This window comes from Vipera ursinii (genome assembly GCF_947247035.1).
Source record: "Vipera ursinii genome assembly, chromosome: 1".
NCBI lineage: Eukaryota > Metazoa > Chordata > Lepidosauria > Squamata > Viperidae > Vipera > Vipera ursinii.
In genome coordinates, this window is record NC_139512.1 from 253,363,222 (window position 1) to 253,379,390 (window position 16,169).

The 16,169-nt window shown below is 40.1% G+C and overlaps 1 protein-coding gene across 1 annotated transcript in view; it reads left to right on the forward strand.

Moving 5' to 3' along the window:
• The first annotated feature begins 11,447 nt into the window (after positions 1 to 11,447).
• LOC310632280 (coiled-coil domain-containing protein 162-like) overlaps positions 11,448 to 16,169 on the forward strand; it is a 51,558-nt gene continuing 46,836 nt past the window's right edge. The window contains exons 1-3 of the mRNA XM_083349358.1: positions 11,448 to 11,519; positions 11,914 to 12,035; positions 15,249 to 15,477. Coding sequence (XP_083205484.1) covers positions 11,508 to 11,519; positions 11,914 to 12,035; positions 15,249 to 15,477 — 363 coding nt within the window. The 5' untranslated portion in view covers positions 11,448 to 11,507. The remainder of the gene's footprint in view (positions 11,520 to 11,913; positions 12,036 to 15,248; positions 15,478 to 16,169) is intronic.

A 16,169-nucleotide genomic window follows, 5' to 3' on the forward strand; every position in this document is an offset into this window, starting at 1 on the left:
CACCACACTTGGGACTTATTTTATCGATGGCTAGAGGAAAGAATAAAGGATTAGGAATTAAATAGGTATTAGCAAATGTAAACTCCGAGAGCACGTTTGTTGAACAAATATTATTGAATGTATGGGGGGAAAAAACCAATAAAAACTTTTTTTTAAAAAAAGGAAATGAACAGGAAAAGGACTTTTATGTAACAGGGAGAAACACACAGCCAGCCAACCAAAACAAGAAATGCTCATCACAAAAGCCCACTGCCATTATTTATTTTAAGATTTTATACAACTGAGTGTTTTTTACGGTATGAGAGCTAACTGAAAATCTTGCAACCTAACTACTCTGTGCTTTTTTAAAGATCCCACTGACTATAGACAGAAAAGACAAATAATTTTTTAAAAAAAGATTTGGTAGATGAGAAGATGTTTCAACATGTAAAATGATCAACAAAACTTTAGGCCGCCTATGGTATGAGATTCGGAGAGGGGAAGTTGGCTTGAGTGTCAGGAGGATCTAACATTTCTTATATTCTTCCATTAATTTTGTTTTCTTAAAGGAACCATCGCGAAGAATGGACTTCCTCAACACATTGCAGAAATTGACCAACTAAAACCACAGCTCAGACTTCTGCTTTCTCAAATGAATATTAATTATGACGTAGAGAATCTGAGACATTCTGCAAATGAGATGGAACTTTTTTCCATGGTAATAAAAATCCTAGTTTTTTTTTCATTTTCCTGTATATTGATGAAATCCAGTTATGTTTTTAATTTTTAGCACGGTATATGTAACTTTAAAAAGCTCTGAGTTACTGTAAATTAGATCTCATCATGAAACTATTTAATGCATGTATCAGACAGCTATATCTGCAATTCTGCAGACACAAAATAAAAAGTAAACACTCCTACAGGTTGCGCACAGTTTTGATGACTTAATAGATACTTCTATGTTGTTTTTCTTGGCACAAATATAAAAATGGTTTATCACCTTTTTCTTCTGAAATCAGTCCCATTTGCTACTAAGCACAATGATACCAAAATGCCAAAACATGCATTGGAATGTCACGATTCAAGCCCTACCACTTACATACTTGCATGTGGTCTTGTGATGTAAACAATAAGGGGCAGAATTTGCATTGTAACATTATGATACTTATTTCATCACTTGTTCCACTTCTGTAGACACTTCTGTCTAGACCACAGGTGTCAAACTCGCCACATCACATGACGTGTCGCAATGTATTGTGACTCTTTTTGCATTGCTGGCAGTGGGGTGGGCGCAGCTTCAGTATGATGAAACTGGCCCGCGGGCCAGCAGTTTGACAGCCCTGACTATTTCTCACTTTCCTGGTTTAGGAATTTTCTGATTCTAACTCATCCAAATACTGTATTAACCAGACCCAGTCCACTTAGATCAGGGGTCTTCAAAGTTGGCCCTTTTATGACTTGTGGACTTCAACTCACAGAATTCCTCAGCCAGGCACACTGGCCGAGGAATTCTGGGAGTTGAAGTCCACAAGTCATAAAAGGGCCAACTTTGAAGACCCCTGACTTGGATCCTGAATGAGACAATATCAGCCAGGGGCTGCTCTCTTCTGAGACATACTATGTTTTTAACGACAGTATACTTTTCTGACATGCCACCTAATTTGAACATCTTTCTTATTAGAATTAATCTGGGCTGAAACATTTTTGGAACAGAACTCCTCTCTCTGTATGTGTACATTGCATGCGCAGTGCATATCTATGTTATAAATGAGTGGGCAATTAGTTTGTCTAAAAAACCCCTACAAAATGATATACTTCAAAGGCTTTTAGAATGTTACAGGAAGTGACAGTTTGAATCCAACCTATTAAAAGTATTTTGTACAACAGGATAAAATGTATTGGGAGGTACAACAAGCAGATACCTACCACTTCTAACATAGCCAGGAAGCAGGTTGATTTTTACTGCATATTAACTAACTTCATATAATCAGTAAACAATTACCGTATGTATCTAGTACAATGCCTGTCTGGACTTTGTTCTGAAAGCCTATAGCTAAAAAACAACAGTACAAACTATTATTTATTTAACACCATCAAAGAACATAATAATCTTATCAACCTTCCCTTCCCTTCCCTTATGTTAGGTAAAACTAAATTTGGTTTTAAGTAAGACTTCAGTGAACTCAACCTTTCCCTTGGTTCTAATGTTTCTGGAGCAAGTGGATTCTGTCCTAGTACTGATGTAACATTAATTCAGTGTAAAGCAATGTTATTTTTCTAGCTTAATCAGCAACATTTCCCCAACATCCTCAGGTCAAACATAAATTTAGGAGCATTTTCAATAAACAACAAACAATGAGAACATTTCCTGTTTATGATGCTGGAACTCCTGGATCGGAAAAATTGGGTACGATGAGCTCCAACGTGACTTTGAAAAAGAAAGCAAATTGGACCTCTTTTATAAAGGTAAAAACCAAATTCCAACTTCAAGCTGCACAAGCAGCTATCTGAACTTCTGAATTTTTAAATTCTCCATAACTAACTGCTATGTAATCATCCTGAGTGAAATTGAAATTAAATATATTTAGGAAGACAGATTATGTGCTTTATATGTATAGCTAGCTGTGTGCAGAAAACCCTACAACAGCATCACCTTGTATATTATGTTTCTACATACTAAAACTGAGAAGGTGCTTCACATGTTAGTGATTAGGGTTGCTTTTTGAAGATAGAGTTACATTGTGGGCTGGGCAGATGTCTTTTTCTTCCACACCATTGACTGAACAGTATGCTGGAGGGGAAGGGCCCTTGATGCTATCTGCGCTTGGTGATTTTCTTGCAGATGTTTTGTTAACAAATTAAGTAACATCACCAGTGCACTGTTAATGTTACCTAGTTTGGTAATGAAATCTCTGCAAGAAAACCACCAAGCGCAGATAGCATCAAGGGCCCCCATTGTTCAACCCTGAACTACAGATGTTCCCTTCTATCAGCACAGTATTCTCTTTCACACTTACAAAATAGTTAATCCTCACCGACCACCAGATTAGTAAAATTAATTTTCTGTATTTTCCTTTGAATATCTACACCTTGTCTGACAGATTAAGCCTCGGCAAGATCCATGGCAACAAAAACAATTAATAAAACTAAAACAATGGAAAAAGGTAGATGAACAGCTACAGATTCAATCAAAATTGTTACAGGTAAACAGTTCCTTTTTTAAATTACAGGTGGGTGTGTAACATCTTGGAATATTAATGGCATGTCTCAAATTCATTGTAATATGCATAGCAATATTACATCAAACTTTCACTTCAAACTATTTCAGAAGTTTCGAGAAGTTAATATGTAAAATGACTGATGGGGGAAAATCTTGCTCATTCACCTTGGAACTTCTCTCTGTTCAATGACCTTATCAGTATTCATTTTGACATGCAGCTCTCAAAACTGGATACAGTATTATTAATACATGAAACTGGTGAACAGTGAGTGCCTTTCAATTTACTTCTAAAAGGCTCTGCACGCAATCAGGGAAGAAACCTATCAGCTTTCCTATCTGAGATGACTTGCTCAGATAGGAGAAAGTGGGGGAGGTAGAATAGAAGGGGTTGCAAAAATAAAAAGAGAAGAGAGTGGTAGAAAAAGAATAAAAAGAGAATTTCCCCCACTGATTCTGTCCCAGTGATATATTCTCCATATAACATCTAACACATCATTCCCAAGTCCCAGAAAAAAGCTTCCTCATTTCTGCCCAAGCAAATAGTGATTGCATATTGAATATTAGGAATTTTAATAGTGTGTAATTGTAATATGTTATTACATATACAGTATTACTCTAATATATATTATAAATATAATACATATTTGCGGTTTCTGTGCTGTAGTTTTTATGACTATCATTCTTTCTATTTTCCTAACCAGAGATATTTCACTTGCAAACATGTTTTCCACCAGGAGAGCTAGAAACTTATAAGAAAAATGCTTTTCAGCAGTCACTGTTAAAAAGCAACCAGCCAAATTGATACTAGCCTCAGGATCTTTGTTCTTTGGATTGCACATTTTGCTTTCCTGCATTAAAGTATGCGGTTGTGACAAACTAGGCTTCCAACCTGGAGTATGTGATGGAGGCTCTCCAGGAGCAAGCGGTATCTATGCTGGAATCGCCACCGATGGCATCGGCCTTGATGACTTCTTTCCATTCAAAACATTACTGTCAAATCTGGGAAAAGCTGTATCGCAATCCAGAATTCTACCAGGTAGTAACAGAGACTCTATCTGACAGTTCTTTCCAGGCAGCAAATGATATAAATGCCTTTTGGCAAAAGATTTATTTAATCTGAAGAGAAACCAGAGTATGGGATTTTTTTTTAAATAGAGACTTTGTCCTTGTGGACCCAGAGAGATCAAAACTCTCGCACCTGTCCTTTTTGTGATGCCCCATGACATGCTCTGATCTTCCCAATCATTTCCAAATACAAAGGCCATATAGATAATTTCTATCTCTATTATTTTTTAATCCTACACTCACATATCAAGTAGCCAGTTCATTTAGTGACTGTTTAAAGTTACTATGGCATTGAAGAAAAAGTGAGTTATGACCATTTTTCACACTGATGACCGTTGCAAGCACCCCCATGTTCACGTCGCAACTGACATATATTGATAATGGTTGCAGTCTGCAACTGTACACTGTACAACTGTGCAAAACTTTTAATTAGATATGCTGCTTTATTTTCCTGTTACTTTTATGTATTTATTTTTACTTTTATTACATTTATATCCCGCCCTTCTCCGAAGACTCAGGGCGGCTTACAAGCTTAGCAGCTTTTCCCCTTCCCAATTAACTAATGGCTGTATTAAATTATTTCCCTTTCCCCTTTTCCCCTTTTTACCTTAAAGGCTGGTCAAAGGCTGTAATAAAGATACTGTATTTGATTTGCATTTTGGCTGTTGTCACTTTCCTAAGTCATATGTTGTGTAAACATACGATTGAGGGAAATGATTTACAGGTCCATGCGTTTATAATTTCTGATTTATGTAACACTGAAAAATAAAGGTGAGTGTAACATTTAATTTGCAGGGGCAAAAAGTGAATGACAATAGTAACGATCCTATTGTGGCAATTGATGAAAAAAGCATGGAAAATGCCAACTTTAAAGAGGGTTCTGTTTTCTCAGGAAAGAGAAAACATGGAAGGTAAAAACTATTGCTTATTTTGATTGTGATGAGATTATACACACACACACGTGCGCACATACACAAAGACAGATTTTGTATGCATAGTACTGTATATACAACAAGAGAAAGTGATAAATGTGTATACAATGCATCACTTACTAATCTGGAAGCTTTGTGATTTTCTTTTTCCCACTAGACATTTCTATAATGAATAAATAATAGAGTTGTGCAAGAGTTCTAAAACAATTTGGGAAAAGTGGCTGAAAGTGCATTGGGGCGTGAGCACAGCACTTTTTTGCTGCAATTTAAAATAGCTGCACGTTTACTTATCATTGCAAAATTGCTCTCTGAAGCTACTGTGGGGTTCTTGGTGCTCTCTAAGCTTGGTGGTTTTCTTGCAGACATTTCATTACCAAGCTAGGTAACATCATCAGCGCCAGTGGTAATGGGGTTCCAGTTCTTTCCTCAGGAGATGCCTCAAGCTAAGCTTTTACCTACTTTTCTTCCCTGCTTATCCTTTTATAGATGTACGAGTACAGAATTTAGGTAGATTTGTCCACTTTGAAAATTCTCTTTTCCTTTGATCAACCTGAGGTTCCATTTTTATTTCTAATAAAAATGTATAACAGTTCTATTTTCTCAATAAGTCATTCATTCTTGAATTTCCTTGTTCATCCAAGTCCACAATTAGTTCTTCAACAATATTAAAGGTCCAAGTTCTTGTCAGGCAGGAAGAGAAATGTATGATTAAAGATATGATCTAGGAAAGAATGGGACAGAGATACAGAGGTAGTCCTCGACTTATGACTGCTTAATTACCATTCTAAGTTATGGATTCAAAAAATTAATGTGCGAGCGATCGAAGTTACATTTAACACACACACATATACACACCCCACAGTCAGGAGATCACATTTCTGGTGCTTGGCAACCAGTTTGCATTTGCGACCAGTTGTAGCATCCCACACTCACATTATATTACCTTTTGGTCATTTTCTGGCAAAAACTTCAAAAAACACCCATTTGATAAGCAGCATTTGGACCTACGACCATATAATTCATTTAATGACCATGGTGCCCCATTTAACAATATTTGTAAAAATCAGCCGTAAAATTGAATCCAATGATTTATGACCAAAATTCTGGATTCAAATTGAGGATTATCTGTATGTTAGACTGAGGAAACATTTCACATCATATACTTTAAATATTATAAAAGCCGAAGGTGCTATTTCTTGACTTCTACTCCTTAACTCTAGCTGGCATTTTCAGATATTGTAAGCTTTCCCCAAGCATAAATGATAATGGCATTTATATGGTTTTTCATAAATTCTCCTTATCTTAATCTGATTGCATCAGAATCCATCCATTCTAGTTATTATTCTGCTACAGAGGCATCTGTGTAAGTGAATTCAGTAGGAAATTTACTTCTGGGAAGGAAATAGAGATTATTTAATTTAGATATAATAGAAAATCTGTCTGAGCTACAGTAATAGGATTTAATTTCTCTTTCTTGGAAAAAAAATAGTGAATTGACGGCCTCAGAGCTGCTAGGTTTAGATGAAGACTTGGAAGCTCCCAACAAAGACCTTTCCACGAGAAAAGGTGGATACATGTCTGTCCTTTATTTACGCCATTTGAGAATCAGAGAATTACAGGTAATAAAATCTTTTTAAAAAACAGAAACAGGGCAGTATAAAAGCATGAGACTGAGTATTTTTGCCGGTTGGCGTTGTTATCATCATACTCATCATTGTTTAATCCAAATGATATTGATACCAGAGAATTTGTTTGGGAGTGCTCAACTATTTCCGATCCGTTGAAAGAACCCTGACCATCAGCACCTCCGGCCTTGCCTCGTGCAGCGGACATCTGACTTCCACTGCAGAAGATGCCAGCTGGGTGAATGCAGCCAAAGGAGGCACTGGCGCCTTTGGGGGTCTTGGCTCACACTCTTACATGCATTACACTCCAGCTGACTATAAGGTGAGGCTTTAGTCACATGAGGGCAAAGTTCCCCGACTTTTCCTGCTTTGCGGACCGGTGGGGGGGGAGGAGGAGAAAGGATGGTTCCGTGTGAGCAGTGGGCAAGCGCATATGCGCAGGTCCATTTGCGTGAGTGAGGGGCATGTACATCTGCTGCTTGCGCAAATGGAGTGCGTGCACGGGCGCTGCTCGCACAAGTGGGGATGGGTGCACGCACTCACCCATCATTTCTGTGGCCTGGTTCCGAATGATTCACATTCCAGTAGTGGGCTGTGGCCTGGGGTTTTGGCAACCTTGTATTAGAGAATATTTTCATAGTCACAGATCTTTAAAAGTAAAGCATTAGGCCCAGGAAACACAGTATATTGTCTTTAGGGAAATTCCCAGTATGTTTGCAAGAGGAAATGGACTGAGCTTTAGACATAACAATGTTTGACTGAAGTAATAAAAACTAAACTAGAAGTCCAAGGCTTTCTAAATTATGTAGGATTGCACTGGGTCTTTTAGTTTTGACCCAGTGCTGCAACTTCTTATCTGTCAGAATGCAAGTTCAAAAATAGAAACAGTAAATCAGTGCATGAAGGAAGAAAAAAAAACACCTTCCAGTTCTCTGGCCCCGTATAAAATATTAGCCATACAAGTCTAAGTTTATTTGAGGAAGGTTTACTAATGGGCCTAATTCTGTAAACCTAAGTGTTCTGATCAGCCGCGTATCAAGTACAGGTAGTTTTCGATTTACAATCACAATTGGGACTGGAACATCTGTTGCTAAGTGATGCAGACATTAGGTGACTTGCAGTTGATTTTATGCCCTTTTTTACCATAGTTGTTAAGCAAATCACTGTGATAATTAAGTAAATCACATGGTCACTAAGTGAATCCTGCTTTCCCCCATTGATGTTTCTTGTTGGAAACCCTCTGTGACTGTGGCAAATGGTGATCCTGTGCACCTAAGGATGCTTCAAGTGTTTTAAACACATGTCAGCTGCCAAGCATCCGAATTTTGATCACATGTTCGTAGGGCTACTGCAACAGTTGTGTCAGAACTGGTCATAAGACATGTTTTTGTTACTTTGAATGGTCATTAAACAAATGGTCATAAGTTGAGGATTGTATTCTAAAACTAAGTTTGCACATTACACTAATCCATAATCATGGTTTGTTGAATATGAGTTAGTGGCTTGGTTCAGACGTGGTGCTAACACATAAATTTTAGTTTACAAATCAAAATAGCACACATCGCATTAAGCTCAGTTCAAACAAATCACATCCTATGCGAGGGGGACCTCAGCTTTTGCTAGAAAGGCAGTGGTAAAAAGTAATTAGAGCTTCAAAGTATTTCAGTATATACCTTAATGAATAGATATCAGTTTGTCCCTTCTAGCTACAATCTGGGTGAATAGATAAGTGATATGAGGTTCCTTAAATTTAAAGGGTGATGGATTATGGATCAGAGGAGGTCCCAGTGGTAAAAATGGATTAAAACGATTTGCACAGCTATTAGGTAATGGATTTAGTGGGTCAGCTGTGATTTTTTTTCTTTAACATCTATGGCTTCACAGGTCCACTCTGTGAAGTTTATGGAGTTTGCTGAGATGGAGAACCATGATGATTTTTACACTGTTGAGGAGGCATACATTCATACGCAGGATCAGAGAGGGGTTTTGGTAATGTATGATGTGGCCCTCCAAGACCTGAAAAAGACAGAAAAGCAACTTCTGCTTGTGGCAAGCCAGTACATTGAGGCGGGAAAAGGTAAGGCCTTTATATAACTAGGCCCTGAAATATCTCTGATACTACCAATGGTTGAGGGACAGAATCTTCCACAAAAAGCAGCCACCCCCAAAACAGAGATAGCAAACTAATAATAGTATCAAAGCTAGTTGTTTGGAAGTAATCGTTGGGGAAGTTGCTCCCGAGGCACCAATTGTTTGAAACTTCAACCCTACTGGTTGTTCGGGGTACACTATTTGTTTGTAATGCCTTTGTAACGATAATGAGTGTATCTATATCGTTAATTTTCAGTTCAGTTCTGTGAAGCAAGAAAATCTTGACAATATGGAGGAAATTAACTGTTTAAGTTTTATTTTGGCATCATTAACTGCAAGTGTTGGTGATATTTAAATTTAAATTTATTGTTGCTGGGTTGAAGTCTTTTGTGTTATCCTTTTCTTTCTGAGGCCAGAAAGCAGGCCCCGATTCCTCTAGCAACAGCTACTCAAGGTGGGCACAAACATCAGTGGATCGATCAGCAGTCTTGCTTGACCTTTGGACTTGTGAAGCCGATTTCTTAAAAAATAAGTGGCAGGTATGCATATTCATGTTTCATTGATCTTCTAAGAAATCAAGGACCATAAAACCTGTAGAGAGTAAGAAAGATGACCTTGACAGAGATACACAAGATCTGTGGCCAGGGTAGAGGTGGGGATGAAACAATATGAGCCAGCAGTGTGCTGCAGCTGCCAAAAAAGCCAACACAGTGCTAGGCTGCATTAACAGAGGGATAGAATCAAGATCACATGAAGTACTAATACCACTTTACTTTACAATGCCTTGGAAAGGCCACACTTGGAATACTGCATCCAGTTTTGGTCACCACAATATAAAAAAGATGTTGAGACTCTAGAAAGGGTACAGAGAACAGCAACAAAGATGACTGGGGGACTGGAGCCTAAAACATATAGGGAACGGTTGCTGGAATTGGGTGTGTGTAGTTTAACGAAGAGAAGGGTGAGGGGTGACATGATAGCAGTGTTCCAATATCTCAGGGGCTGCCACAAAGAAGAGGGAGTCAACTTATTTTCCAAAGCACCTGAAAGCAGGACAAGAAGCAACGGTTGGAAGCTAGTCAAGAAGAGAAGCAGCCTAGAACTAAGGAGAATCTTCCTGACAGTTAGAAGAATTAACCAGTGCAACAACCTGCCTCCAGAAGTGGTGAATGCTCCAACACTGGAAGTTTTTAAGAAGAGACTATACAGCCATTTGTCTGAAATAGTATAGGGTTTCCTGCCTGAGCAGGGGTTTGGACTAGATGACCTCCAAGATCTATTATTTATTTTTATTTTTATTTTTATTATTATTATTATTATTATTATTATTATTATTATTATTATTATTATTATTATTATTATTATTATTATTATTATTTAAGGTTATAACAGACAAATAATACTGGGAAGTGGCTCAAACAGATACCTCCCTAATTAACTGAACTATGAGGTGAAGGAGGAGGTGCAGCACAATCAGATTTGCAAGATTTTGCTATTTAGCCTTGCTGTGGAGTTGATTTCTTGGTTTAGTCTACCCAGCGGGACTGACAGATCCCCTATGGGCAACTGATTGTGCACTGGGCTGGACACAGCATTCATATTTGCCATTGTGTTTACTTATTAAATTGATTTATAGGGCTGCCCATCTCAGGTACATGACTTTGGGCAGCTCACAACATTAAATTTCATGTTCTGTTTTCATCCAGAAACGGAGTCACTTATTTTGGCTTGTGTCTTTCTTATGTTTAATCTGATGAGGTGCATTGATACGTCACTTCAACCATATCCTAGGCAGTCCTCGACTTACCGCCACAATTGAGCCTCGACTTTCTGTGGCTAAGTCAGACATTTGTTAAAAGAGTTGTTCCCCATTTTATGACCTTTCTTGCCACAGGTGTTATTAAGTGAATCACTGCAATTGTTAAGTTAGAAACACAGTTGTTAAGTGAATCTGGCTTCCCCCTTGACTTTGCTTGTCAGAAGGTCATAATAGGTGAGCACGTGACCCCAGGACACTGCAACGGTCATAAATATGAGTCAGTTGCTAAACATCCGAATTTTGATCATGTGACCATGGGGATGGTGGAATGGTCGTAAGTGAAATATGGTCATAAGTCACTTTTTCAGTGCCATTGTAACTTTGAATAGTCACTAAATGAATTGTTGTAAGTCAAGGACTACCTATATCGCTGATCAACAAAAGTCCATTCTTGATACAGAAGATGCCTGGGATTTATTTTTTGCTTGTCCCTGGTGAAATTATAACCTTTTCCATTGCTATTGTGGGCAACAGTCTAGCTTACAGGGTACATGGGAGGCTGGATGGCATAAAACAAGGACTTTATTCATTTCCTGAGCACCTGCACCATACCTCATATTTTGGGTACGCTTTAAATATATTTTCAGCTTCTCGATAGTTACTTTGAAGTATACCAACATGCTTTAGATTCGGAAGAAAGATTTGCGTTGGCCCAAGTTATAATTAACATCATATACAGACGTCCTCGATTTGATTTCCACCTTGAGTATTTTGTGAACACTTACAGAAATGAATGCACTTGTCTAAAGCTTCACCTCTGTTTGGTGAGAGATATTATGAACCGACAGGTAAGTTGACACCATATGCAGTAGAACTTTGCAGTAAAGTAGCTGTGAATAGAATAGCTGTGGATTTAATTCTTTATCTTTTCCATTAAATGCATGACATTCAGTTGTTAGTATTTGAACTAGTGATGTGCTGGGGCATGCTGACTACCTGTATATAAATACAGATGTTAGCATCTGTTCACTGTAATATTTCTGCAAAGCATTGAAAATGGGGATAGGGATAGGAAACAGGTGGAAGCTGGTGAATTTAGCAAATTCAGTTTACATGTCACTTTAACTGCTTATATCAGGCTTCCTCTACCCCTAAAGTCATCATATAAAAGTTTTTTTAAAAAATCAGAATTTGCTATATTATATGTAACAAGATTTTTTTTATTTTGATTTTTCCCCCCAGATAGAGAATCAGCGTAAATATAATTATAAAATTTGGCGTGGTGGTCCTAAAGGTTGTATCTCCGAATTTGGCTTTCCCCCATATATAGTTACAAAACAGTTAATTGCTCTCAGTAACAGCCCGTGAGTATCATTTATCTCTTTAATATTGTTCTGAACCAGCCCTCTTCTCGCACCCCTAATCAAAGGAAGAGTCTGGAAAGCGTCCAAGATCAAAAGGCTTCTGCCAAGTTTTAATTACACTGTTACAAAAATACAAGAGCTTGACTTCTCAAACGAAAAAGTTGCTTTCAGCAACTAGCCCCTCCCCAAACACTTCTTTTATAGAGAGCTCAGGGCGTGGTCTCCCTGTGCCTCCTCCCGAGGAGTCCCATAGCCTTCCTTTGTTTGTCCCTGCTCGTCTGCCTCCTGCGTCGGGCGTCCTTGAACAGGGCCAGCTGTGGGTCATCATCCTCCGCACTCTCGGGCTCACACAGCTGAGAAGAGGTTCCCGGCTGAGGACTCTGCAAAGTCTCCAAATCATCATCAGCCGGTTCGTTTCCCTCCTCCCCCACATCTGAGTCCTCCGATACATCGGACCCGGCTGTCGGGCCCACAGGCTGGCCCTGAGTCACAACAAATATGGCGCATATGTCTATAAGGGAGATCATGTTTGCTACTGCTGTTTAATCAGAAAGACACACAAGCAAATTCCATTGTTTATGCCCCTGGGTTCAAGCAATTCTTATTTAAACAAATCAACCAGCCAAGCCATATGACAAAATAGCTTTCCTGATGCTATTCTTCCACCTGCACATGGTCATTTTTTCAGTGCTAGTAGTAGCTCAAGAAGCCTGCCCTGGACCCTGCTGTATTGAATAACTTTCGTCCTGTCTCCAACCTTCGCTTTCTTGCGAAGGTTGTTGAGAGTGTGGTGGCGCATCAGCTCCCTCTGGTCCTGGATGAAGCGGATTATCTAGACCCGTACCAATCGGGTTTCAGGCCCGGGCACAGCACGGAGACGGCATTGGTCGCGCTGGTGAATGATCTCTGGAGGGCTCGGGACAGGGGGCATTCCTCTGTCCTAGTCCTATTAGACCTCTCGGCGGCTTTCGATACCATCGACCATGGTATCTTGCTGCGGCGTCTCAGGGGATTGGGAGTGGGAGGCACAGTTTTACGGTGGTTCTCCTCCTATCTCTTGGGACGTTCGCAGTCGGTGTTGGCAGGGGGGCAGAGGTCGACCGCGAGGTCTCTCATTTGTGGAGTTCCTCAGGGGTCGGTCCTCTCGCCTCTCCTGTTCAACATCTATATGAAGCCGCTGGGTGAGATCATTCGTGGCTTTGGAGTTGGGTATCATCAGTACGCTGATGATACCCAACTTTTCTTTTCGACCCCAAACCACCCCAGTGATGCCCTCGACGTGATGTCCCGTTGCCTGGAGGCGGTTCGGGTCTGGATGGGGAGGAACAGACTCCAGCTCAACCCCGACAAGACTGAGTGGCTTTGCATATCTTCATCCCGGGTTTATTCGGACATTCCACCTCTAACTATGGGGGGTGAATTATTACCCCCCGTAGATAGGGCTCGCAACTTGGGGGTCCTCCTAGATTCACGGCTCACCTTGGAAGATCATATAGGAGCCGTGACTAGGGGGGCCTTTGCACAGGTTCGCCTGGTGCGTCAGTTGCGGCCCTATCTTAGCCGGGATGATCTGTGCACGGTCACTCATGCGCTCGTGTCCTCTCGTCTGGACTACTGCAACGCTCTCTACATGGGGTTGCCCTTGAGGACCACTCGGAAGCTCCAACTGGTACAGAATGCAGCCGCGAGAGTGGTGTTGGGAGTCTCCCGATACTCCCACGTTACACCTCTGCTCCGTGAGCTGCATTGGTTGCCAGTTGTCTTCCGGGTGAGATTCAAGGTACTGGTAACGGTATTCAAAGCACTCCATGGCATGGGGCCGGAGTACCTCAGGGAACATCTGCTGCCGGCATCAAGCTCCCTGCGCCCTGTGCGTTCCCACAGAGAGGGCCTCCTCAGGGTGCCACCGATCAGAGAATGTCGATTGGTGGCCCCCAGGGGGAGATCCTTCTCTGTGGGCGCTCCGGAGCTGTGGAATCAGCTACCGGTAGAGCTCCGGATGGCGCCCGATCTTCGCTCCTTTCGCCGCGATCTCAAGACATTTTTGTTTGTACAAGCCGGCCTAGCCTGAGGGGGAGTGTTGGGGTTGTTTTATTTTTTGTTTTTAATTTTTCTGGGGGTTTTTAGCGTTGTATCATATTGTTTTTAACTAGGGCAATTGTTTAATCTGTTTTTAATGTTTGTATTGGTTATTGGTTATTTTATTCTGCCCTGTGAACCGCCCTGAGTCCTCAGGGAGAAGGGCGGTATATAAATGTTATTAAATTAAAATTAAATTAAATTAAATTAATAATGAGGCATTAATTCTGTGCTCAGCATGCATATATGTGCATGGAGTCATTCCTAAACTAATATTATACATGCGAACAATTATGATTTGTAATATTTCATTATCCCATAAAATATTGATTTAAACTATTATAATGTTGTTTTTAAAAGTCAGGATCTGATAATTGTACTTGGACTCAAGAGCATCTTATAAGAGTGTTTCAACATAAACCATAAAACCCAGAACTACAAAACAAAACAGAATCTGTGACTTTTTTAGTTGTATTATCTGCTGTGTGGTGAAATTGACAATTCCTCCCTTCCATTTTGTAATAATGTATTACTCTTTATTTACTCCGTTCTATTCTTCGTCTTTCTCACAGGATGGATTTAAGAAAGTCATCTTTTCAACTGTGTATTTACAATATAAATAAATATGTCTGAAATGGTATAGGGTTTCCTGCCTGAGCAGGGGGTTGGACTAGATGACCTCCAAGGTCCCTTCCAACTACTACTACTTCTTCTTCTTCTTCTTCTTCTTCTTCTTCTTCTTATTATTATTATTATTATTATTATTATTATTATTATTATTATTATTATTATTTAGTATTTTAAAAAATAATTATGTTAAACTATTATTTCATCATTCTGGTATATATGGATATATGTAGTGCGCTGGGCTAAAGGACTGCAGCTAAGTTTACATATGGATAAATAAGAACATAAACTGAATCATACATTCAATTAAGGGAATGCTTGTTTTTCAATCCATTTCACCAGTGAACCTTCTCATTCCTTTGGGGAATGAATAGCCATCATTTTACATTACTTGTCATTTATGGTTATATTTTTACTTGGTTTTTTTGGGTGGGGTAGTTTTTAATTAGTTCATTTTCAAATAATCCTATTCTATCATAACACATTTAACTCTTTTTTCCTTCTAAGTACGGCTCTGAAGAACATGTATTTATTGGAATTCCATTCCTCCCTTGGCCTAGTATCTTTAATTCCTAAAGCTCTAGATTGTATCCTTCAAGAGTTCCAGCAAATCTGCAAGCCAAGCACAGCCAGTGAGGCCATTCATTTGGAGGAACAAATACTTCAACTTTCGTTGGATGGATGGATGACCATGGAAAATCCAGAATCTTTTTATGGCACTCAAATTCAGAGAGATGTATGTTTGTGTTCTACATACAAGGATTTGGATGGGGTTTTTTTGCTGCTAAAATGTCCTAATCTCATTAAGTCGACATGTAGGATTGGGTTGATAGAGATAATTCAAAACTTTTGTAGACCTGTTACAGATTCTATGCCAGACATGTCAAACACAAGGCCCGGGGGCTGGATCCGGCCCGCGAAGTGGTTTCATGTGGCCCGCGAAGCCATCCTGGAAACAGTGAGGGAACGGCCCCCACTGCCTTGGCCCCGGCCCAGAGACCCTCCTTCTGCCAGAGACCCTCAGTTCTGTCCCACTCCTGCCCAGGCCCCCATAGGCACCCTTGATGCGAACGATGTAGAGCTGGCCACGCCCACCCAGCAGGCTATACACAGTCTAGCCACGCCCACCCAGTAGGCCACGCCCACCCTGGCCATACCCACCCGGCCCCCTGAGGGCAACCACAATGCTGATACGGCCCTCAATGAAATTGAGTTTGACACCCCTGTTCTATGCAATTAAATTACTAATAAGGAAGGACTAGTATCTTGAAGGGACGCGGTGGCTCAGTGGGTTAGGACGCTGAGCTTGTCAATCGGAAGGTCGGCCGTTTGGCGGGTCGAATCCCGAGTGCCGCGTAGCAGAGTGAGCGCCTGTTACTCGTCCCAGCTTCTGCCCACCTAGCAGTTCGAAAGCATGTAAAAATGCAA